Source organism: Bombina bombina, chromosome 4 (assembly GCF_027579735.1).
Source record: "Bombina bombina isolate aBomBom1 chromosome 4, aBomBom1.pri, whole genome shotgun sequence".
Lineage (NCBI taxonomy): Eukaryota > Metazoa > Chordata > Amphibia > Anura > Bombinatoridae > Bombina > Bombina bombina.
The window spans coordinates 548,463,053-548,489,398 of NC_069502.1; the positions used below are offsets into that span (position 1 = coordinate 548,463,053).

The following is a 26,346-nucleotide window of genomic DNA, read 5'->3' on the forward strand; positions in this document are numbered from 1 at the left end:
ACAATGTTTGTAGCCTATATATAAAAAAAACTTAATAAAATATATTTTTCTATTGTTTTCTATTGTCCACTTTGAGGTCAATCTAAAAAATGCACTTGAATTGCACCAAAAAGGACAGAACATACATTTACTATAGGTCAAGATAATAAAAAATAACTATTCTCTAATTTAACATGTCAGTCCCACTACTCAAAGACTGCAGTAAATTCCTTAATTTAACTTCTTGATAAAAGAAAAAAAATGCAATTCTTCCAAATGTAAATGGCTTTTCATGTCATACTCCCAAAGCTTTCACTAACAAATGGATTTCTTCAATATATAGATGGAAAGAATAATTCAATGTAACCATCCAAAAATATAAAAGGTCAATTTACTTATCATTCCTCACTCTTTTGTACAAGGCTGAAAGGCAAAAATGAAAAACTGACAAACATGTACAGATAGAGCATGCAATTTTAAGCAACTTTCTAATTTACTCCTATTATCAATTTTTCTTCATTCACTTGCTATCTGTATTTGAAAAAGAAGGCATCTAAGCTTCTTTTTTGTTTCAATACTCTGGACAGCACTTTTTTATTGGTGGATGAATTTATCCACCAATCAGCAAGAATAACCCAGGTTATTCACCAAAAATGAGCCGGCATCTAAACTTACATTCTTGCATTTCAAATAAAGATACCAAGAAAATGAAGAAAATTTGATAAAAGGAGTAAATTAGAAAGTTGCTTAAAATTGCATGCTCTATCTGAATCACAAAAGAAAAAATTTGGGTTTAGTGTCCCTTTAAACCACACAATTCAAAAAATGTGTATAAAATCTATTTGAACAGAATGTAATAATAGTTGTAATTCTTGAACTGCAGGATGCATTTCAGCTGAAGTAGACACATCCAACTTGTAGTTGAAAAATCAGCACAGCGTTTTTACCTAGCTGGAAGTTGTCATTACTATATTCATGTGCAACACCAAAATAATTAAAGATTTCCGTCTTGCACATTGTACCAAGGCCAAAATGAAGCAGTTTTGAATCATGGTATGAACAAAAATTGGAGGGGGGGGAAAAAAAAAAAAAGGTAGTTTTTATTCAATAAGGATTCAGACACATATCTTAGACAATTATACGCATCTGCCTTCAGTCTAAACATCATACAACACAAAGAGCCCCAACATATAGTTTGCTCTAAAAGTTGTTCTACCTTTATTTAAGGTACTATGAATGAATACTTTCAATAAGCATGATTTATTTCAGCTCAACCTGAAAGCAATTCTTTCAATTTGTGCACCAACCAGGCTGGACCTTCTTTAGTAGAAATAGTGGAAAAAACATTAAAGTTTGAGCGTTCTATAAAAAGCAGGGTCGAAAATAACACATTAACATCTCTATGAAAAGTCACTTTATTTCCATCCATAGTGTAAGGAAGTTTACTTACAAATCTGGTGAGATTATGATGAAACCCACTGAGATCATAGTAAAGCAGCACTGATGATGCAGATTGCCCTTTTTTTTTTTACCATGCAGATGACAGTAGCTGAAAGATAACTGCTGAAAAAGCTCTCTCTCTGGTGAGCTTAAGAAATTTTGGAGGTAAAATCTTTTTTTAAAATAAAATATCTTTCACATAATATCCTTTTTACAGATCTGCTACGTCACTTCTTCAGGATATTTAGTATATTGTTATGCTGCATTAGCCAAGTTGTCACAATAAGTACTGCCTCCACTTATAACGGTGCATTCTTTTTAGTATTAGAAAAATAGTCACTTGTGTTAAAGGGACACTGAACCCAAATTTTTTCTCTTTCGTTATTCAGATAGAGCATGCAATTTTAAGCAACTTTCTAATTACTCCTATTATCAAATTTTCTTCATTCTTTTGATATCTTTATTTGAAATGCAAGAATGTAAGTTTAGATTCCGGCCCATTTTTGGTGAACAACCTGCGTTTTTCTTGCTGATTGGTAGATAAATTCATCCACCAATAAAAAAGTGCTGTCCAGAGTCTGAACCAAAAAAACCCCAGCTTAGATGCCTTGTTTTTCCAAAAAAGAGAACGACGATAATAAAGCAAGAGAAAGAAAAAAAAATTGATAATAGGAGTAAATTAGAAAGTTGCTTAAAATGGCATGCTCTATCTGAATCACGAAAGAAAAAAATTGGGTTCAGTGTCCCTTTAAAGTGTGACTTATTTTCCTCATTCTTGGTTTTTAAATACTGTATACACCAATTTTCATATAACTTTATGTAATAGACACTACTATAAAGAATAAGATGCACAGATATGGATATAAAAATCCAGTATAAAACGGTTTAAAAACTTACTTAGAAGCTCTCAGTTTATCTCTGTTGAAAAGGTTGTTGAAAAGCCCACTGCAAGTGGTAAATAAGACACTCCCCCCTCCCCCTTCTTTTGCATATGAAAAGACCCTTTACACAAACATGAGCAAGCTGGAGTAGGTATCTGTTGGTATTCTCCTAAAACTTTGGGGCTTGGTTAGGAGTCTGAAAATCAGAGCAATGTTATTTAAAAATAAGCAAAACTAAACAATTAAAAAAAAAACACTTTATGGGCTATATAAATAGATAATCTACAAAACATTTATTCAAAGAAAAAATGGAGTGTATAATGTCCCTTTAAGAGCCACTACAACCTTGTTAATCTGGTCTCATGTTATCAGGTTTATTAGTTACTGACCAACATGTTCTGTTAAGTTTGAAAGACTTCCATATTCCGCCTCAGTTACCCTGGCAATATTGTCTCACTACTGAAATAGTCAGCTTTTAGGTCTTTTTCATTCCACTTGAAGGCTTATGTAGTAATTACAAACATATTTGTTATTTTTGGTGCTCGAAGTAAGGCATTGCCTTTACCGAACAATCGTCCAAGTATAAGGGGAAAATTTTGAAACACCAGGATGATTACCCTGCACTTCAGAGCCGAGTTTCAAAGATAATCTATTTTTTAAGCTACCTTCTGAGGTAATATGACAACTTCATTTTATAAGGGGTCACTGGTTAAGAGCTGTCTTCTGATTCCAAAAATGACTTCACACTATTAATGTAGCATTTTATGCACCAAGCAGATCCATATTGGAATAGGGGTATTAAATAAATTAACCATCTTATGTGATCAAATGCAACCAATATCACAAATTTAAATATCTAAACAATGAGATACAATGTGATAAAAACAATACATATCTACATATCCTTTAAATTATATATGTGCATTTATTTGCATACAAAGTGAGAAGCGCTCTACCAGGAACGAGCAACAGCTCACTAGCTTGTTCTATGGTGAGTTACCACCTAGAAGCAGCCTCTTTTAGCCCAGTTGTGCTTTTCACAAAGGAAAACTTTCCTTGTCATGAAGACTTTTTATATCCACTATAAGTCATCTTTATGGACATGATAGGGTTAGCAGTATTGCTCCATGCTATTCTGCAGCATGAAACAACTAGTGTAGCAAGCAAAGAATTATCTTTGAAAAAAAGCTGTAAGTACTGTGAAACGTATGTTGGATTTATTGGAGAATCTGATTTGTCAAACGGAGAGAAGGGAAAAAAAAAGAAAGGGTATACAGACTTTGTCTCCTTACTCATTAAATCTGCTTAAGAAATTAATACTTTATTTCTTACCACTATGTCCACATACCAGCTATCCCATAATATAGGTAAGATCGTAGACCTAATGGCTGCTCATGCACTCAAATGAGTTGCCTAAGATCAGACTAATTTTCCTATTAGTATTGTCCCTAGAGTATCAGGAAATGCCCTAACCAAAAAGTTTTTAGGATAGCCTATTGATAGCATTGTCAATGTTAAGAAACCTATGAAACAAAAATTGGGTCAGACAAAAAGGCAGAACTTACTGAGTTTTATACAAAATACATTTAAAAACCTGAATTTGTTAAATTTTTGAAGATAGGGTCCTACTCTGTCAGAAATACAGAATCCTCATAATAAAGAGCAATACAGGTGGAACAAAAAAATGCTTTATTTCCAAACACATCAGTATCCATGAAACAGCCAAATCAAGCCATTAATAAATAAGGAAAAAAAGAAACATGCACCACAAAAAAGCCACTTTAAAAATTTTTGCTTGAAGGGTCATGAAACCTAACATTTTTCTTTCACAATTCAGATAGAGAATACAATTTTAAACAACTTTCTAATTTACTTCTATTATCTTATTTGTTTCATTCTTTTGGTATCATTTGTTGAAGGAGCAGCAATGCACTACTGGTTTCTAACTGAACACATGGGTATATATATATATATATATATATATATATATATATATATATATATATATATATATATATATATATATATATATATATATATATATATATATATATATATATATATATATATATATATATATATATATATATATATATATATATATATATATATATATATATAACTTTCAAAAAGGGTACAGGACAAATGGCTACTATAAAATGTGTCTTTTTCCAAAAAAAAATTGTATCAAACTTTAGAAAACATTAATGTTATGCTAGATTATAATTTTAATGTGGTGCAGACCCTATAAAAATTATTCTTCAACAAACTACAAGAGGAGAACAAGGACCATCAAACATTTCTTAAAGGGACAGTCAAGTATAAATTAAACTTTCATTATTCAGATAGGACTTTTAATTTTAATCAACTTTCCAATTTACTTTTATCATCAAATTTGCTTTTTTCTCTTGGTATTCTTAGTTTAAACTAAACATAGGTAAGCTCATATGCTAATTTCTAAGCCTTTGAGGGCTACCTCTTATCACATTCTTTTTAAATCTCTTTTCAACACAAAGAGACAGAAAGTACACGTGGGCTATATAGATAACACTGTGTTCAGGCACAGAAAGTTATTTAAGATCTAGCACAATACAATGCTAAATTTAAGACAATAGATAATAAACAGTCACAGTCATGTGATCAGGGGGCTGGAAGAAGGTTCCTAGATACAAGGTAATCACAAAGGTAAAAAGTACATTAATATAACTGTGTTGGTTATGCAAAACTGGGGAATGAGTAATAAAGGGATTATCTATCTTTTAAAACAATAACAATTCTATGGTTGACTGTCCCTTTAAGGCCCTGTATAGATAGGGAATCAAGCACTCTTTTTTATAAAAAATAGCTCAAAAGTGTAGCTAAATTAAACAAATGGAATGAATCTCTGACCAGTACAATCACTGAGAACAAAAAATAATTTATTAATAGTACAGAAAGAAGTAAATCCTAACTGTCCAAACATAGCAATAGGCCAGTTGTGCGCTGGCCTCGGGTATATGTTAGCAACACAAAGTGAAGTATGTTGAACAAACAATATAGTGCATGTGGCCAATTAAAACCCTGAAGATGTGCACATCATAATCATAATATTGGCAAAAATACAATCCAAAGACACCTAGTACACTGCTACACCCAAGCTGTACACGGTACCCAAGTCAATACAAGGGATAATTACCGGACAGGTACATTTTTAGGGATCTAAGCAGCGATAGGTGCTTTGTAAAGATTTCAGGAACAACAATAATGGCAGTATAGCAATAATTACAAAGAATTACATAAAAGTATGAAGAATAGCTATTGCAATGGTTATTAGCAATAAGATAGATAGTGGAACATAGTAATACATCCTCCATAATGAATTGCCTCAGTACAGCAGTTACATAGAGACACAGCAGTTTACATAGAGATGCCTGCATATATTGAGATAAAATTCTCACAAGAGTGTATTGCTGAAGAAAACAACCAAATCACACCAGGATGATTTTCCACATATAGCGGTATTGTCTTCAGCCAGACTTAGCATAAGTCCAAGGTATGCAAAATGGGATAAGTGCTGCCAAAGCTGCATGCGTGTTAGTAAAGCATAGTACTTCTTATTGCTGAAGATGTTGTGTGAAAACAGCAAACAAGCCAAATGAGCAGTGGGAGTCAGTCCAGGCTAACCCCCCCATATTGCAAGTGAAAGCAGCTATATTCCTATGTTAAACCATAAGCATGCACTTATCTGATTCTGGAGGTGTCCACAATTGAGGTCCGCTGTTTGTTACCGGTTGCCTCCTGAAATACTGCCTTGTAATTGAGTCCCATGAAACAGTTTGCTGAGCCAGTTGAATGCTGCACGCTGAGACTGCAGCGTGGTAGTACTGTGTGCTTACTTCCTGGTTGGTCACATGTGCGTCTGTGATCCAATGCCTACGATCCTGATCGTTTCACCCACAATGCCAAATGATAGACGAAGCTTCCTCAGGGCGGATGGATCTTAGCCCTACTGGGAGGTAATATATCCACAAGACTCCTCCCAGTTTTAACAAATTATGTACCTTAATCTTGATGCTAAACAATGTGTAACATACATACCAAACCTAACTAATTCTAAAGAAGAAGGAAGTAACTAGCAAAAAAGTTGATGAGACATAAGTCAAATTAGTTAATGACGTTCACAATTGCAAATAAAAAAAATAAAAAAAATTAAAAAAAATGAAAAACAAAAGATAAGCAAAAGAATGAAATAAGTAGTCTTTAATTAAAATTGAAACTAAAATTAGAAACTTAGGGAGCAAGTAATGATGTTAGAAAGCTATTCATTTTCATAACATCCAAATACTCTAATATACATGAATATTATAATAGAAAGGGGCTTTTTTTAGATGAAACTAGCCATATCCAACTTTCATTAAGACCAACTGGCGAAAGAGTGTTCAAAGTAAATATCCACTTACACTCTTTTTGGAGCAGACATTTATCATTGTCCCCCCCTCTTCCATGCACAATACCTTTGTCTATACCTGTAAATCGTAGACAACCTGGGATGCTGTTATGTACAGCTTGATAATGTCTTGCAATGCTGCTAGATTGTATTTTACCTTTTATATCATCCCTGTGTTCCTTTATACGATCTTTAAAGATACGTTTCGTTTTGCCCACGTAAAATGCCGGGCAAGAACATTCCAGGAGATACACAACCCCCTCCGTATTGCAATTGAAGAAGTAATTAATCTGAAAAGATTTTTTACTATTGCCAGAAAATGTCTTGGTCCTTTTCATAAAATCACATGTCACGCACTTTCCACAAGGAAAGTTGCCATTAGGGATGTGCTTCTTAAGCCAATTTCCTTCTTTTTCTGTGGGTTTAAATTGGCTCGAGACCAGGTTATCTTTGAGATTTTTTGCTCTTTTTGCTGTAAGGCTGGGATAAGTCCCAACTTCTTCAGCAATGTTGCCATCACTTAAAAGGATTGGCCAATGCTTATTAAGAACTGACTTAATGGTTTGCCAATGACAATTATAAGTCGTGGTTAATCGTATTACTGACTTTGTTTAGTCCTCTTGAACAGGAGATCATCTCTATCAATTTTTCTTGCGTGAATCATAGCTTTTTTAATCTTACGTCGTGAATAGCCACGTTCAAGAAACCTATCTTGCATGAGCTTTCCATGTTCCTCAAATTTCTCTTTCGACGAGCAATTGCGGCGTAGCCGAAGAAATTGTCCTTTAGGAATTCCTTCTATAAAGTGTCGGGGATGGTAACTGCTTGCCATTAACAGGCTATTAGTAGCCGTAGCCTTTCTAAAATTTTCAGTGACCAACATATTGTTCACATTTTTTACCTTAATGTCAAGAAAATCAATCTCAGATTTACTAAAGTGCATAGTAAGTCGTATATTTAGATCATTTTTGTTCAAACTATTGACAAACTGCAATAATTCAACTTGATCACCCTCCCAAATGAGGAATACATCGTCCACATATCTCAGCCAGAAATTGACATGTTTAGTGAACAAATCGTGTTGATAAACTGAATCCATCTCCCATTTGCCTAAATGTAAACAGGCGTATGTGGGGGCACATGTGGCCCCCATGGCTGTTCCTCTCAATTGTTTGTAAATTCTGTTATTAAACATGAAAACATTGTTATTGAGAATGAATCTTAGAAGGTCAACAATGAGCTCAGTATGTTTGGAAAATTTTGTACCTCTGCTTGACAGGAAACTTTCACAGGCTTTTATACCAGTATCATGTGGGATACTGGAATAAAGTCCCTCTACGTCCATTGTCACTAAAAGTGATTCTTTGTCAACTGGCATCCCATTGATTTTTTTCAAAAAGTCAGTTGTGTCGAGAACAAATGACGGTAAAGTCACCAAAAAAGGACGCACAGCATGATCAATAAAGTGACCTACATGTTCAACCAGACTCCCGATGCCAGAAATGATGGGACGTCCAGGCGGATTCTTAATGTTCTTATGAATCTTAGGTATACAGTAAAATATAGGCATAACTGGATTGTCTACCATCAAATAACCAAATTCTGTATTAGTAAATGTCCCATCATTTCTGGCATCGTTCAAAATTGTGAAAAGTTTTGATTGCAAGGTAGGCAGAGGGTTGAAGTCAAGTTTCAGATATTGATCTTTATCTGACAATTGTCTCATTACCTCCTTGCAATACATAGTTTCATCCCATAGAACGACATTGCCCCCCTTATCCGCTGATTTGTACACAACATTGGGGGCCGTTTTTAACTCTTTCAGAGCTTTTCGTTCTTTCTTGGTCAAGTTGTCATCAACAATGCCACTCAGTGGCAGTTCCTGTATCTCCCTTTCAATCAGTTTAACAAATAAGTTAACTGCAGGAGAGAAAGAAAGTTGCGGCATATAAGTGGATCTTTTCTTAAAATGAGAAGATAGATTTACCTTTTAAATTATCTCTGACGCTAGAAAAGAATCTTCGTCAGAGGTCGATTCCTGATTTAATTCATTCTGCTGTGTCTCTATGTAACTGCTGTACTAAGGCAATTCATTATGGAGGATGTATTACTGCGTTCCACTATCTATCTTATTGCTAATAACCATTGCAATAGCTATTCTTCATACTTGTATATAATTCTTTGTAATTATTGCTATACTGCCCTTATTGTTGTTCCTGAAATCTTTACAAAGCACCTATCACTGCTTAGATCCCTAAAAATTTACCTGTCCGGTAATTATCCCTTGTATTGACTTGGGTACCGTGTACAGCTTGGGTGTAGCAGTGTAATAGGTGTCTTTGGATTGTATTTTTGCCAATATTATGATGTGCACATCTTCAGGGTTTTAATTGGCCACATGTACTATATTGTTTGTTCAACATACTTCACTTTGTGTTGCTAACATATACCCGAGGCCAGCGCACAACTGGCCTATTGCTATGTTTGGACAGTTAGGATTTACTTCTTTCAGTACTATTAATAAATTATTTTTTGTTCTCTGTGATTGTACTGGTCAGAGATTCATTCCATTTGTTTAATTTAGCTACACTTTTGAGCTATTTAAAAAAAAAAAAAAAAAAAAAAAAAAAAAGAGAGAGTGCTTGATTCTATACAGGGCCTAAAGAAATTTTTGATGGTCCTTGTTCTCCTCTTGTAGTTTGTTGAATATATATATATATATATTACAGCCACCAATTAGCAGCTAGAACCTAGGTTCTTTGCTGCTCCTGAGCTCACCTAGATAAACATTTCAGCAAAGGATAACAAGAGAGGGAAGCAAATTAAATAATAGAAATAAATTGGAAAGTTGTTTAAAATTGTATTCTTTATCTGAATTGCGAAATAAACAGTTTGGGTTTCATGTCCCTTTAAGTAATCCAACAAATGATGGGGCTTAATGATCGATTTTTAGTTTTCATACCCCATGCTCGGCTTTCCATCAGCTCTTGCAAAAAGGTCACAAAAGTCAAATTGAAACTTTCAGGATTCAGATAGAGAATGCAGTTTTAAGAGAAAAGACTTCCCAATTTACTCTAGAGATTAACAACATGTGACATATTACACCGTGTCATGATTTATTTAACAAAAATAAAGCCAAAATGGAGAAGCCATGTGTGAAAAATTAAGTACACTTTATGATTCAATAGCTTGTATAACCACCTTAAAGTGAATGTAAATTTTGATGCATAAGTGAAACAGCGGCACTTTAATTCATCAAAATTTACATTTCACTTGAGTTGTGAAAAAATACTTACCTTTTAATCTTGACAGCTGCTCCAGCTTCCTCCGCCGGTCGCAAAGCCTCTTCCTGGGTCTAAAATGAGGAATCCGGCTTCCTCCAATCACGGCGTTGAATTAGACTGATTCACTGTTGAAGATGAATCAGATGACCGATCCATCATCTCTGACGTCAGAAATGGCTTGCAACAACCGAGGGAAGCTGGAGCGGCTGTCAAGTTTAAAAGGCAAGTATTTTTTCACAACGAGTGAAATTTAAATTTTGATGAATTATAAGTGCCCCTGTTTTTAATGGAATTTTTAAAAACCGGGCACTTTAGCATCATAATTTACATTCACTTTAAGCAGCAATAACTTGAAGTAATTGTTTTCTGTATGACTATCATTCATCAGGAATTTTGGCCCACGCTTCTTTATAACGATGATTGAGTTTTGCGGGCATTCATTTATGTAGCAACAAAGTAGCAAATCCAAAAGCATCAATCCAGGGAGAATGAATAAGTTAAAACATCCATTTATTGGCAAAATATTAAAAAGAACACAAGGGCACAACACACAGAAACTGCAGCTGACGCGTTTCCTGCCTTTACGGCACTTCCTCAGAGCTGGAATACAGGTGAAGCCGTGAGTCTTAAATTGCAGGTGGAGTTGCCTATCAGAACCAATCAGACAGAACTCTGTCTCGGTTTATTCAAAACATAAATGAGCAACTAGACCCGCAATTGCTACAACATTATCATATTTCAGCGAACACTCAAATAACATATTAAAAATGTGACAACAGTCCATAAAAATGGGAAAAATATGTATGTACTAATCTAAAAAAACTCTGGAATGGACTTCATATATGCATTTTGTAAAACAAGGTTTGCATGGCTAAACAGAGATGTCAAAATAAATATTATGTTTCATAAGTAACATTGTACACAAAGGATGAAAAAAATAAACAATATGTAAAAGATGAATGCAATTAAGGATTATAAATCACCCTCGAACAAAGTACTAATCTAGCTCAAATGCAGCCTCGTTCACGATTACCCCTAGAGAAAGAAAAATATTAACCCAATTTACATGAGCAAAAATATTAAACCATTTAACTCCGGTCTATAAATAACTTGACATCACTAATCTTATTAATACCTACTTCTTTCTTACTTAGAGCCATGTACCCGTCTCCACCTCTTACATTAAGCATTACTTTATCTATACCTTGAAACTTGAAAAACGCTGTACCCCCAACATGTTTGGCAAAATGTTTTGCCACTGGAGTCTTAGGGACATCTGCTTCTAATGAAAGCAGGTGTTCCCTAATTCTGTCTTTCAGAAATCTTGAAGTGAGTCCAACATATTGAAAATTACAGCAACCGCAAGTGATAAGGTATATAACATACGTTGAATTGCAATTTATTCTATTTCTGATTTTATATGTTTTACCTGTATTCATAGATCTAAATGTATCGCCAACTGTGGCATAACCACAGCTTTTGCAAGGTTTACCTCCACATTTATAGAAACCAGTTTTCTTTGAAAGCCAGTTACTGTTATTAGTTTTTTTCTTATTTGTTGCAAAATTTCTGGCTATCCTATCTTCAATGGTTTCTGCTCTACTTGAAACAAACTTGCAATTCATGGAAATTGTTTGGAGATCACTATCCTTTTCTAGTATCGGCAGTCTCCTTATGACAATTTCACAGATCTTATTGTATTGTTTGCTGTAGGTAGTTATGAAATTAATATCTCCATAGCTTTTATTTTATCCTTTAAAAAGATCCCTTCTATCAAATTCAGCTACTTTTTCAGAAATACTACCCAACATAAGTGGATCATATCCCCTATCAGACGTGTGGTTAATTCTTTAGCATGTTGCAAATAGGATTCTAAATTAGTACAATTGTGTCTCAATCAAATATATTGGCCTTTAGGTATACCCTTCTTTAAATGTTGTGGATGTGATTAATCTGCCCTCAAAATGGTGTTGCCACTAACTTCCTTTCTAAATACTTCTGTGTCTATGCTGTCTTGATCATGGGTTAGTAATACATCCAAATATGGCATACTAATTTCTGAGGTATTGAATGTAAACCGCAAGTTACCAATATTGCTGTTTAAATGTACTATAAATTCTCCTAAGGTTGCAATTGATCCTTCCCATAGTAGTAGAATGTCATCTATGAATCTAGTGTAGAATTTGAAATTATTATAGTTATTCTCACTGAAGATAAATAATCTTTCAAAGTCTGCCAAATACAAGTTAGCATACGATGGGGCAACTTTAGCCCCCATCACAGTGCCTCTTAATTGCATTAAAAAAAAAAATCACTGTTGAAGATGAAATAATTATGCTCCAGTAAGAAAGATTACCTCAAATATATACTCTATGAGATCTGGACAATAATCAGAAAATCTTATCAGCATATTCTTAACAGCAATTAATCCCAAATTGTGGGGTATACATGAATAAAGCGAAACCACATCTATAGTAAAGATCAGGCCTTCATTCCAGCTGGTATTTTGTAACAACCTTAATAAAATGTTTTGTATCTTTTAAAAAAAAAAAACAGTTAAGGATCGAACTATGGGTTGTAGTTGTGCACCTACCCATTGTCCTAGTCCTTCCCCCAGTGAACCAATAGCTGAAATAATAGGTCTACCTGGGGGGTTGACCAGAGATTTATGCACCTTGGGTAGGAATTTGAAAATTCGAATTCTGGGATGTTCAATGTATACATATTCACTGGTTGTTTTTTTTAAATAATTAATTTCTCACTACCTAAATCAATGAGATGCCTCAATTCCCCCTGAAACGTAAGTGTTGGGTTAAATGTGAGTCTTCTATAGGTCCCTATATCATTAAGCTGTCTATATGCTTCACTAAGATATTGTTCTTTACTTAAGACTACTATGGATCCTCCTTTGTCCGAATTGAGAATCACTATGTCAGAGTTGTTTTCTAATTTTATTAAAGCAGACCTCTCTTTACTGTTCAAATTATTATAAGTAGTCTTGCTTTTCAAAACACCCTCAGAGTGATTAAATCTTGTTCAACAATTGAATTAAATATTTATATCACATCATTTTGTGCATTGACAGGATAAAATAAGCTTGTTTTAACTTCTTTGATAGGTTGTTGTATATTTAATCCACTTGTTAAGTTAGGCTCTGACTGCAATTCACATAAAGACACAATATCACATAACTCTTTGCAATTTTCATTCAAAGTATGTGTCAATTTTAGATTTTTACAAGCAGTGTCTACATCACATGTGGGATTACTAAGATCTTTAAAATGTTTTTTTTAGAGTGATCTTCCTTACAAATGTATTGATATCAAGGATAGTATCAAATAAATTAAAGTCTCTAGATGGAGAGAAACCTACGCTCCTAGAAAGGACAGTCTCTTCTTGCTTGCTCAAATGTACGCAAGATAAGTTTATTATTTTTAATTTTTGGTATTCTTCTTTCTCCATTGTGTTCATCGACTGGGATATCTTGGTGGTTTTACTTCTGTTGTACTTCTGTTCTCTTCTTGAATCCCTGGTTCTTTCTCCTTTACTTTCATTTTGTTTTCTACCCCGTTTTTTGGCCTTGCCCCTAGTTCTGTAATGGTGCGTTCTTCCGCTCTTTTGGGTGTAGAAGTTGTGGGGATATCATTGGTCAAATTTGTGTCTGACTTGTAATCTTTATTTGATGTCAAACTATCAAAACTAGTAAAAGTGACTTTTTTTGGTGTACTCTTGCTGTTATTCCTTTTACCTTGATTTTTACCATATTTATTCTTTTTGTCTGTGTTCCAACTATAGACTATTCCCCAACTCATAGTCCTTGGAATCTCTTTCATATTTTTTAAATTTAAAGTCAGACAGTTTAATATTTAGTTTATCCAATGTTTTGTCTAGTTTTTGATATGGTATGATTTTTTCATTATCCTTAAATTCCTTCAGTTGTTCCTCAATCTGTTCAATTTCAACCAGAATATCATCTCTTTGTTCTTTCTTAAATTTGACCAATTTTCCCATCAGGTTTAACGAACAATCTGAAAGAGTTTCATTCCAGCCTAGCATGAAATCTGGTTGTTCTTTATGAAAGGCCGGAAATGTTTTCATTCTTAAACCCCTTGGGATTTTTTTCTTATCTATATAATGTTCCAGAAATTCAATGTCCCACCCCAGCTTTAACTCTTTGATATGAGGTTGTTCCTTCTTAGCATATAAAGTTTCCAAACTAACTTTTTTAGGAAAATATGTTGCTGTGCCCTTGATTAGTTTCTCAAATAAATCTCTCCTGTTTTTATCACTCGAAGCAGCCATATTAATCAACACTAAGTGGGATACTTCAATACGTAATGTGCAGTTTACACCTTAGTACTCCGTTTTGTGGAGACAAAAAATCAACCATAGAAACACCTATTTTAGTCACAGAGTATTTTACAGTGTAACAACATATAAACAGTATATTTGTATAGCCATCCGTAAAAAACAACTCGCATCTTTTACATATTGTTTATTTTTTCATCCTTTGTGTACAATGTTACTTATGAAACATAATATTTATTTTGACATCTATGTCTAGCCATGCAAACCTTGTTTTACAAAATGCATATATGAAGTCCATTCCAGAGTTTTTTAGATTAGTACATACATATTTTTCACATTTTTATGGACTGTTGTCACATTTTTAATATATTATTTGAGTGTTCACTGAAATATGATAATGTTGTAGCAATTGCGGGTCTAGTCGCTCATTTATGTGTTTTTAATAAACTGAGACAGAGTTCTGTCTGATGACTGGTTCTGATGGGCAACTCCACCTGCAATTTAAGGCTCACGGCTTCACCTGTATTCCAGCTCTGAGGAAGTGCCGTAAAGGCAGGAAACGCGTTAGCTGCAGTTTCTGTGTGCTGTGCTCTTGTGTTCTTTTTAATATTTTGCCAATAAATGGATGTTTTAACTTATTCATTCTCCCTGGATTGATGCTTTTGGATTTGCTACTAAATTGAATAACTTTGATTTAGGGGCGAAGTGGAGAGCCCCAGCGTTTCCAGCATCACAGCCTGCGCCGTATACACGGTGTCGGCACTAAACAGAGGCTGTACACCCTATTTTGGGAGTATAAGCATTGTATGCTAACCAGGGCTGGTTTTTCCATGACTGCACAGAGGGACAGAGGGGTTTGTTTAGATTTCTGCCAGTCCCCACAACCGCTGCTACCGCCGAACAAACAAGGCGAGTCTTGACGGAAGAGGGGTAAGCCTTTCTTGCTATTTGTTATACTTATACTAACACTGTGGGATGCATCTTTTCTAGCCCTGTGATAGCCGCTAATTGTGGAACTCGGAGTGAGTTGTTGTTTTTTTTTTTTTTTACAGATGGCTATACAAATATATATATATATATATATATACTGTAAAAGACTAACACACTGCACAGTGTAAGGCTCACCGCCTGGCTGATTTTACTGACCCATAGCAGGCAGCAATTTATAGTGCAACAAAAAAATTTCAGAACTAACAAATCAGTTAAGCATGAAAGATAATTTTAGTAACTAAAACACACTTACTTTGTATTAAAAACAAAATCTTTCTAATGAAATAATTTTTATTTATCAATTTCATGACAAAGAGAGCCCTTCAAATAGGGCTGAAACTTTTAAAAAGCAGGTGACCAATCACGTCACTATAAATGTTCATATTAATTATGCCAAACGCATGCACATTGTGGACACAACTAATTGCATGTGCACTAGCATTACTGGCCGTCATCCAAACTTGAAACCATAATACTTCTTCACATGCAGGTGCTGTATTAGCATGAAGGAGAAGGTGGTTTCGCAACCTTCTCAATGTGTATGCTCGATCACAAAAGCTAATGTATGAGCAAGCAAGGGTATGTGCATGCTGCAACATGTACAATGGAAGCCTACCTTGATAGGATTTGCTTAAGTTCCATCCTGGGTTTGGAAAGGAATTACACTTTAGTATTACAGTGCTGAAAAAGAAGAGAGGCCTTCTAATTGAAGGTATCTGACAATCTTTTATTCAATTATCAAACTTTGCATTAGTGATTTTTTTTCTTTGTTTTTATGCCCCTTTTAAATGCTCTCGATGTTTGTTGCACAAATTATTATTAAATCAAATTTGGTAAACTATGCAATTAATTTGTATTTTGTATAGCTTAAATGGACAGTCTACTTGAGAATTTGTATTATTTAAGAAGATAGATAATCCCTTTATTACCCAGTTTTGCATAATCAACAAGGTTATATTAATATACTTTTTACCTTTTGTGATTACCTTGTATCTAACACTCTGCAGACTGCCCCTTTATCTTAGTGCTTTTGACAGACTTGCAATTTAGCCAATCAATGCTGACTCATAAGTAACTCCACACTGTTATCTATATGACACAAAACTAGCACTGTCTAGCTGTGAAAAACTGTCAAAATGCACAGAGATAAGGGGTGGCCTTCGAGGGCTTAGAAATTAGCATATAAGCCTATCAAGGTTTAGTTTTCAACAAAGAATACCAAGAGAACAAAGCAAATTTGATGATAAAAGTAAATTTAAAAGTTGTTTAAAATGTCATGCCTTATCTATTCTGAACCATGACAGCTTAATTTTGACTAGACTGTCCCTTTAACAAATGGGGAAGTGCATAAATAGACAGGCAGAGGTACAGATGCAGAGAGGGACACTTTGTGGCCATCTTTGCATTGGGCAGCGGTGGGAGGGTTAGAAAGGAGGCGGGTGGGACCAATTTGCTACAGAAAAAAAAAAATGATCTGAGAGCGGCAGGGAGTAGGAAGAAGGAGGTAGAGGGGGATCCTATGTGGAGGGAACGGATCATGGAGGAGGGTAAATGAGGGAGGAAGGAGGGAGTTGGGCAGATACACTACAGAATTTTTTCTGGTGTTTTTTTTTGTTGTTTTTTTTAATTAAAATAAATTTAAAATAGAAAATTGGGTACTGGCAGACAGCTGCCAGTACCTAAGATGAAGGGAATTGGTTAGGAGGGGGAGGGTTAGAGGGGGTAAAAAAAAAAAAAAAAAAAAAAAAAAAAATTGTAAAGCTGCAAAACTGGCAGACTGCCTGCCAGTACATAAGATGGGGGTGACCATTGGGGGGTGGGGGAGGTAAGAGAGCAGTTTGAGAGGGATCAGGTAGGAGGATAATCTCTACTCTAAAGCTAAAATTAACCTCACAAGCTACCTGATTAACTCCTTCACTGCTAGGAATAATAAACATGTGGTGCGCAGCTGCAATTAGCTGCCTTTTATAATTACCAAAAAGCAATGGCAAAGATATATATATATATATATATATATGCTATTTCTGAACAAAGGGGATCCCAGAGAAGCATTTACAACCATTTGTGCCATGATTGCACAAGTGGTTTGTAAATAATTTCAGTGAGAAACCTAAAGTTTGTGAAAAAGTGAACATTTTTTTTTATTTGATCGCATTTGGCGGTGAAATGGTGGCATGAAATATACTAAAATGTGCCTAGATCAATACTTTGGGTTGTCTAATAAAAAAAAAAAAACTATATAGTTTGTTTAGATTTAGTGAGTGCAAAAATGCTCTGGTCTTATGGGGAGGTTTTAGTCTGAAATGCCTGGTCCTTAAGGGGTTAAGCAACAGATATAAATAAAAGAAAATGTTGAGAAAGAAAAAAATACTAGTCCTCTCGATTTTAAATTTAGGTAAAAAATAAAATGCGTTACTCCTTTACTGCAATCTCTTACTAGTATGGGACTATTGAAAATGTTCAGGGCTGTGGGTGAGTAATTTTACACACACACACGTAGAATCCAAAAGTTGAGTCCTCCATCAACAACTGGTTTTGATTGTTTTTTTTAAAAACTGTTGTGACACTATGGGCTAGATTACAAGAGGAGCGCTAACGGGCAAATTTGCATGTTTGCGGGCGCACAATAAATAACTAGCCATTACAAGTGGGTGGATAATGCTACTGCAAGCTTGCAGTAGCAATTAGTGCTTATAAAAGTAACCAGAGATAGTCTGGGAATACCCCAGTTGAAGAATGGATTTCCTCAGTTGATCTACTCACTCTTGAGAGATTCCACTACTTCAAAACCCACCAAATTGACACGCATAAACTGATGTTGGCAGCCTGGAAAGATGCCCCCTTTTAATATTTAACACCACACATAATCTACACACTTTTACTGGAAGCCCTACTAACTGGATGTATAGCTAAAATTCCGAGAAACACTCCCCTCCCCCCTTTTTTTTTCCCTTCTCTCTCACCTTTCTTCTTCCAATCTTTTCTTTTAAACCGATTCACAATTAAAGATTTATGTATATTAAGCATTTATTTGTTTACAGAAAACATCAAACCTCAAGCTTTTAACAGAACTTAAATCTGACACTTTTCGTTACATTATTTGTAATAGCTATTTGTTCAAGAGACTTAATTTCATATAACCTTGTACACAACGAAGCTGCTTGCTGGATTGTCGGCGGTATTTGCCATTCTTCTTTTTATTATTATTATTATTATTATTATTATTATTATTATTATTATTATATTGTCCTTGCTTTGTATTGTTCTCTTTATACTTTTTGATTCAATAAAGCTTGTTTAAAAACAAAAACAAAAATAAAAAAATAAACCAGAGATATGATCTCTGGTTCATTTTATAAATGTGCCCCAAATGCAAACAAAATACAGTGGTGTGTATTTTATGAAAAAAATCAAAATTGTAGCATTTTTATTTTTTAATAAAATAACTGCACCAGGCTAAAGTTAGCGGTTGTGGGGTGATAGAAAAAAGAAAACGGCACTGAAAAGTGCCTTTACATTGGGGTCTAAGGGAACTGTGTGTTCCCAGTAAATATATATATATGTATATTCTTAAATACATTTATATGTTAATATGTTTATATACACATAAAAAAACATTTTTACACACACATATATTTATATATATATATATATATATATATATATATATATATATATATATATATATATATACACACATACATATACATACATACATACATACATACAATTTGCTGTCTCACAGCATGAGAACTTGGCTCCCATTGGAGACTATGGAAGCACATTTTTGTGAGATCAATACTTCCCAGCAATGCGAACACAAAGTCGTGTTTGCATTGCTCTCAACTTGTAAATACAGCGCACATTAGCGTGTGCTGGTATTACTCAGTGGAGCACAAAAATCACTTTCACAAAAGCGATATTTAACACTTCACTTGTAATCTGGCCCTATATATTTTATGCAAAGGGTAACATCCTAGCACACAAGTAAGTTGTATTTGCATTTTAACTATTAACACCTGATATTAATTATATTAGTATTGTCCTGCTAGTTCTACTACTAGTGATCCTGTTAGGGCCTTTGAAAAATGCCCCTTGTTAAAATGCATTTTTAATCAAGCCAATAGAGCTTAGTGTTTCTCCTGAGGAATAAAAAATGAATATTTCTAAGGGGCTAGTATGTACATTGAGAAGATTTTCTGTAACCAAATCACTTTCAACCAAAGCATCACCAGACAGACTTAAAGGGCCAATAAAGTCAAAATTAAACTTTCAAAATTCAGAGATCTAAAGTTGCCACCTTGGTCATGTTTTCCTGGACACTTATGAGTTACACATGCTGCAGGGTGTGCAGAGGGGAACATGAATTGCACATGAAGTGATTCTGGACAGCACTATTTATGTTCCTCCCTGCATACAATTTAATATAATTCCAATATATTAAGTTTAGATAATTCCTCTTTATATCCTTTGTAGGCGGAGTAGGCCAGGGGCAGCAATACGCTACTGGAAGCTAGTTGATCACATGTGGTGAGACAATGACAACAAGAGACATATGTGCAGCCGTCAATAATAGAAGTAAAGTTGTTTAAAACTGCATAGTCTGTCAAAATCACGAAAGTTTAAAATGTTTCTTTATTGTCCCTTTATAGTGGCTACAACTCAGAACACCAATATATGAAGCCATCATTATTAACTCCTAGTGAATAAGGGATGTCTAATTCCAGTTAGCAAAAGCACAGTCAAAAGACACCTGGCAAACAGTGGTCTTCATAAGTATTTAGCATAGGCCAAACAATACAGAGAGGAACAAGACTGGAAAAATGCCCCATTTACTGATGAATCAACATTTTGTTTTCAAATCAAGTTTATGTGAGAAGAGGGCAGTATGAGAGGCTGAGCTAACACCAATGTACATAACCAACAATTTAAGATGGTGTAGGAAATATTCAGGAGTGGGAATGTGTTGCCTATTATGGAGCTTGTGATATACACAAGATCATCTACATGTTGCCAAATAGAAGTGCCAGCCTTTTCTGCAGATGTTTGCCATCGTCTCTGGCTACAAGTTCTAGGGAAGGGGATTTATTTTCCAGCAGATTAATGATCTCTTAATACACACTGAAGTTCAAGGAAGAACAAGCAGTGCTAATACTTATAGAGAGTTCCCTTCACAATCACCTGACCTCAACCACACTGAACATTTTTGGGAATATTTGGAAGGGGATAAGGTGAAGCCCACTGAGACAACTGTAGCCACTCTGGGATTCTCTTAATGGAGAGCTACAATAATATAGATGGTAGAAAGAGTGTTAGACAGAATAAAAGCAAAAAGGTCTCATACTAAATATTGGGAGTACTAACAATTATTTTATTTTTTTACTTTTATTAGTGGAAAATTATGTTTTTGTCATTTAATAAATTCTGTACATTATGTCCAACAAAATCCATTTTCAGAAATGCTAAAATAAAAGCACATTGTAGTAATGGTCTCAAACTTTTAGAAATGCCATCTAATGCAATCTCTAACTAGTGCATTTATATATATTTATTATAAAAAAATTGGATGAGTCTTTGTGCATTAAATCTACAGTTTCTTTCATATAGAACACTCTAATGAGAAAACTAATCATTTATTAGACATGATTTTTATTTTTTGCTTTTTTTGTTTTATTAGATTATACATTTTTTGTCGTTTGTCTGTCACAAGTACAATACTATGGTTATTTAAAAGTAAAAATACTGTGGTTCTTTTTTCAGCTTTCTTTCCCAAGTGCATAGAATCAGTTTTGTTAGCCTACGCCTGCAATTATATACCATAAGTGTTAAATAGATAAGAAACTTACACCAGCAACAGTTTATCAGCAAATGCAGAAAAGTTACAATTTCAGCTTTCAACCCTCTCATGTCAGTTCTACAAACTGCTTTACAGATGTGTGTATGCCAATAGGGCATGTAATGTTGTGTGTGTTTCTACAGGATGACGACATGTTTGGTTATTTAATTGTACAGGTAGCCCTCAGTTTACGCCAGGGTTAGGTTCCAGAAGAAATGGTTGTAAATCGAAACCATTGTAAATTGAAACCCAGTTTATAATGTAAGTCAATGTGAAGTGAGGGAATTAGGTTCAAGGCCCCTCTCATAATTGGCTTAAGTAACACCTAATACATTATTTTTAAAGCTTTGAAATGAAGACTTTAAATGCCAAACAGCATTATAAACCTAATAAAATAATCACACAACAAAGACTTTACTTGCATTTTTCTGCAAACAGTTCTTTCTATGCATTCCAATCTGGACTGATTTATAGACAGGAAGATCTTCCTTTGTAAGCTGCTCGATAGCTCAGGTCTGGTTACACTGATTAATTTCAGCTTGCTTGGCTTGCATATCTTTGCTCTAACACAAGCGGACAGCTCCACCTACTGAGTATTTTAATCAATGCACTGCTTCTCAATGCTTTTCAATAGCAGTCACATGACTGAAAAAAAGGTTGTTATTCTGAAACCGTGAAAATTGAACCGTTGTAAACCGAGGGCCACCTGTATTTGGCATATAGTGGGTTAAAGCATAAGCACATCTTCAATGCTTTTTGAAGCAACATGCTGCAGCCTTCTCTGGCAAACCAAGGGTTATATATAATGCAACCCTTGTGTGTGTCCCCAGCATAAGGTGCCATTACACTGACATATCTGGGACCTAAATATTATATGAAGGAACATTAAAGTAATTAATGTCTGCACTGATCAATCAATGCCATGGTTCTGTATCCTGAAGAATCCCCTCCAGCTTTTCTGAGGGGAGTGGAAAAAACATTGGGTCAATCACAATCCTTTAGAAAAACTAACAGTTTTCAATAGAAAATCACTATTCTATGAATATTTTTGTAGATAAATCTAAAGAATCGGCCCCTTAAAGTGACATGAACCCCAAAAATTCTCTTGTGATTTAGGTAGAACATACCATTTTAAACAACTTTCCAGTTGCAGTATTACTACTAAACTACTGGTTTCTAACTGAACACATGGGTGAGCCAATTACAATATGGTATATATATATGTGCAGTCACCAATCAGCAGCTAGAATATAGGTTCATTGCTGCTCCTGAGCTTTACTAGATAAACCTTTCATCAAAGGATAACAAGAGAATGAAGCAAATTAAATAGAAGTAAATTTGGAAAGATGTTTAAAATTGCATGCTCTTTCAGAATCATGAAAGAAAATATTTGGGTTCCGTGTCCCTTTAATTAGAGTTCATTTTTTCTGCTTTTCCTTTCATTTCAAAACTCACATATTGTATTTTTACAGCCAAAAAATGGAATCCACATGGATATATTTCAGTTTTGAATGGAAACAGGTTTTGAATATACATGCATTAGCAAAAATGATTATAGTAAAAGTTATAGCTGTTTCAAATGTGTATTTAAGTACGCACCGTGCACCAGCATTTTGAACACAGCACTTGCTCAGCGAGGCTAAGGTGCTTGTACTGTCTGGTAATGACTCAATTTGTTAGTTGCCGACATGATACAAGCCCCATTAAAGGGACACTGAACCCAAAAATTTGTGATTCAGATAGAGCATGAAATTTTAAGCAACTTTATAATTTATTCCTATTATCAAATGTTCTTTATTCTCTTGGTATCTTTATTTGAAATGCAAGAATGTAAGTTTAGATGCCGGCCCGTTTTTGGTGAACAACCTAGGTTGTCCTTGCGGATTGGTGAATAAATTCATACACCAATCAAAAACTCCTGTCCAGAGTGCTGAAGCAAGAAAAAAAAGCGTATATGCCTTCTTTTTCATGTAAAGATAGCAAGAGAACGAAGAAAAATTGATAACAGTAGTAAATTAGAAAGTTGCTTAAAATTACATGCTTATCTGAATCAAGAAAGAAAAATTTTGGGTTCAGTGTCCCTTTAACCCTTTGAGTGCTAATGACGGCTCTGAGCCGTCACAGAGTTTCTCACTCTGGTGCTAATGACGGCTCAGAGCACTCTCCCACCTTGAGGGAGATCTGTGGGCTCTTTGCTGCTCCTACCCCGGCAATCATGCCTGTAGAGTGACAGGCATCGCCGGGGCTTCACGTGATGCGTGGTGACGTCACGCGCAATTACGTGATGACGTCACCACGCAACTTTATTTATACTTAACAATGTAAAGTATAGGAGGAGGGGGCATGCTGCTTAGAAGCCTGTACCCCCAAGACCAATTGTTGGAAAGTTAATCGCCTAACCTTTCCAACAGTGTAAGTCTTGGGGGTCCGTAAAAAGTTACAAAATAAAGTTTTCAAAAATTGCAAAAATAATAATAATAATAAAAAAAATATTAGCACCCAGGTGGGAAATGGCTTAGCAGCCAAAGGGTTAAAGTGAAGGTTAAGTTTCAGCATATGAAATACAGGAATGCATTCTTTAATATTACCCTAATCTAATCGCTAACTTTTTTTTCTTCTTTTTTTTCACAATTTTCTTATTTTTACATTGTTATCTCCCTACCTATGCGATCTCTAACTCCTCCCACACACCAGTTCCGGCTTTTCTTGTGTTTGACATAGAGAGCGGTCCCACCCGCTTTCTACGTCTTCCTAAAGCGCGTTCACGAGGCTCAGTGAAACAGCGCATGCGCCAATTGCCGATTTTACAGTGTTCTGCGCAAGCGAGAATGGGCAAGTTCTATGATGGATTCCTGAATATTTGGAATACGCATGCGCGAATCGTGAACGCTCACGGAAGCCAACAATAGCACATGCGCACATGGTCAAATATGCGGATGACGTGCACTGACGGGCACCTAACAGCCAGAAATTCAATTGGCTGCTACAGAAATGTGATCGGCAGCAAAAAAAAAATACAAATTAAGGGTTGCATTTGTGTACAATCGCAAATGGAACGATAATGATGATAACTCGGTTTGTAATTAGATTTAGAAAGAATCATGAATGAAAGTGATATTGATTTTGTGAAACCAATGAAATCCTGGATAGGCATAAATGTAAGTTTACCTTCACTTTAATGCTCTGAGAAGCTGCATTATTTAAAATAATGGTGCACTGAGAATATCTAGCTATGCTTCACATGAACATGCAGAGAAAAATGCTAACATTAAAACAGTGGTAACTTTAACTAGAAGCATGGTTTTTACCATTACATGTATATTGTAAATATGTTTCTATTCAAAGGTGAAAATGTAATTATCTATAAAATATCAATTTTACACCTTGGCTACTCTGCCTGGACAAACACTGTTAGGTGATGTTACAGCCTGGCAACCAAGAGAAATGACAGGTGACACCATGAGCCATACCAGTATTCTTATGCAGTCAAATGATATCCCACATGGCCACATATCTGGAATCAAATATTACTATTATAAGCCACCACTGTAAAGGAAAGAGACTCATCTCCAAATAAGCATAATGCCATAAATAAGCACACATTTTCCTGAAGCATGCACCAGCAAAAATTAAAGAATGACAAATATTACAATAAATCCAAGGGTGTGTTAATAGAGCAAGATTATCTTATAGCTTCCTGCTTTTCTCTCATAAGCAATTTTTCAGTGTAACAGAGGGTAAAGGAAGGTCAAAAAAACAGAAAGCCAAAGTGCCCATTCATATCACATTTTCAGTCAATTGGTGCAATTTGTTGTTAAAGGGGCCTCCAATCCATACACAGTCCTTGCAAAAATGTAAAAACACAGCAACTAAAATATTTTGTGTACAATGGTTTTAACGTCTTCATCCTACAATGGTGAGCAAGACCTCTAAATGTCAGCAATGTTTTCTGTATTTTTATAGGTAACACAAAATTTCTTAACATGTATTTTATTAACCCCTTGGCTGACAAGTCGGGTCTTTAAAGCCATGCTCAGCAGGTGTATTGCTGCACTCCAAAGTATACAAAGTGTTAATTATTGTGTCAGCAGCAATCAGAAATGGTTTTCGTTTGTATACATTTATATTAACATAATTAAGAAGCTTTGTATATTTTTATATTGGATGAATAGCCCTAAAGCAGGCCCATATCACCAACAGTATTAGAGGCCTATGAAGCATTGTGTACAGGTACAATACACAGCTTGATTAACATAGCAGTCTTATTATTAAACGCCCAGTATACTGAAAGCAAGGTGCGCTAAGGACAGGTGGATTGACGCTTTCATCTACGTATATACACAGACTTGCCCTAGAGCAATACATGATTTTTGCTTACAGTCCAGGTGCTTCTTCTTGGGCCCCATCACTTCATGAGTGGTCGCCTTGCACACCGCCCTGGCCACTGCCGAGCCCGTCACGCTGTACTGTGCGGCCGCGATGCGGTCTGTCAGTGTCTGGCCCGACATCTTCTGCTCTGCCTGGACAAACAACAAGACCCTGGAGGTTAAGATGCGCACAACCTTAATGACACCGCGGTACTGGGATGCTCTCAGACAAGCCGTATTGTGGGTTTATTAATTAACCTCTTGGCGTCCAAAGAGGGTTACAACGCCTTACTGTAAAATGGTGCAATGAGGATATTTAAGCCTCCCATCCCTAGCCATGTATCCTAGTTACTGCAACCCAGAGGTCCCTGTCTGCACAAAACAGCTGTCATTATTTGATTGTCATCCCCGTCCGTAGCAATAAATGCCCACGGTATTTATAAATGCCCCATAGCCCTATAATAACCACAAGGATGTACGGTGCACCTTGTCAGCCCTTTGATGGAGGAAAACCCTTCCGTACAGCAGCTGCTGAGCTCCTCACACAATACAACACATCCTCCTCCTCACTGACAGGGGATTAGGATATCACTGCCCCACCCCCATCTCAGTTCAGATCTCTTCCCTTTTAATTATTCAAGGGGCACAAATACCCTTCTGTGTTAGATGGCCCCTCTGATGGAGAAGGTAAATTGTTAACCCATGTTGGTGTATTAACAAATTAACCCACTGCAGCCATAGAAGCCTGCAGTGCTGCTGTGAGCAAGATACCGTTATATAGGTTACTGCACAGGCTGAGCCCCATTATACACATTACTGGTCTGGAATCGTAAAT

At 35.3% G+C, this 26,346-nt stretch overlaps 1 protein-coding gene across 1 annotated transcript in view; it reads right to left on the reverse strand.

The window, feature by feature from the left end:
* Positions 1 to 26,043, reverse strand: part of SNAP91 (synaptosome associated protein 91) — a 466,999-nt gene extending 440,956 nt beyond the window's left edge. Inside the window, exons 1-2 of the mRNA XM_053710488.1 lie at positions 25,998 to 26,043; positions 25,523 to 25,664 (exon numbers count right to left, since the gene is read on the reverse strand). Of these exons, the coding sequence (XP_053566463.1) occupies positions 25,523 to 25,652 (130 nt within the window). The 5' untranslated portion in view covers positions 25,653 to 25,664; positions 25,998 to 26,043. The remainder of the gene's footprint in view (positions 1 to 25,522; positions 25,665 to 25,997) is intronic.
* Positions 26,044 to 26,346: the final 303 nt, after the last annotated feature.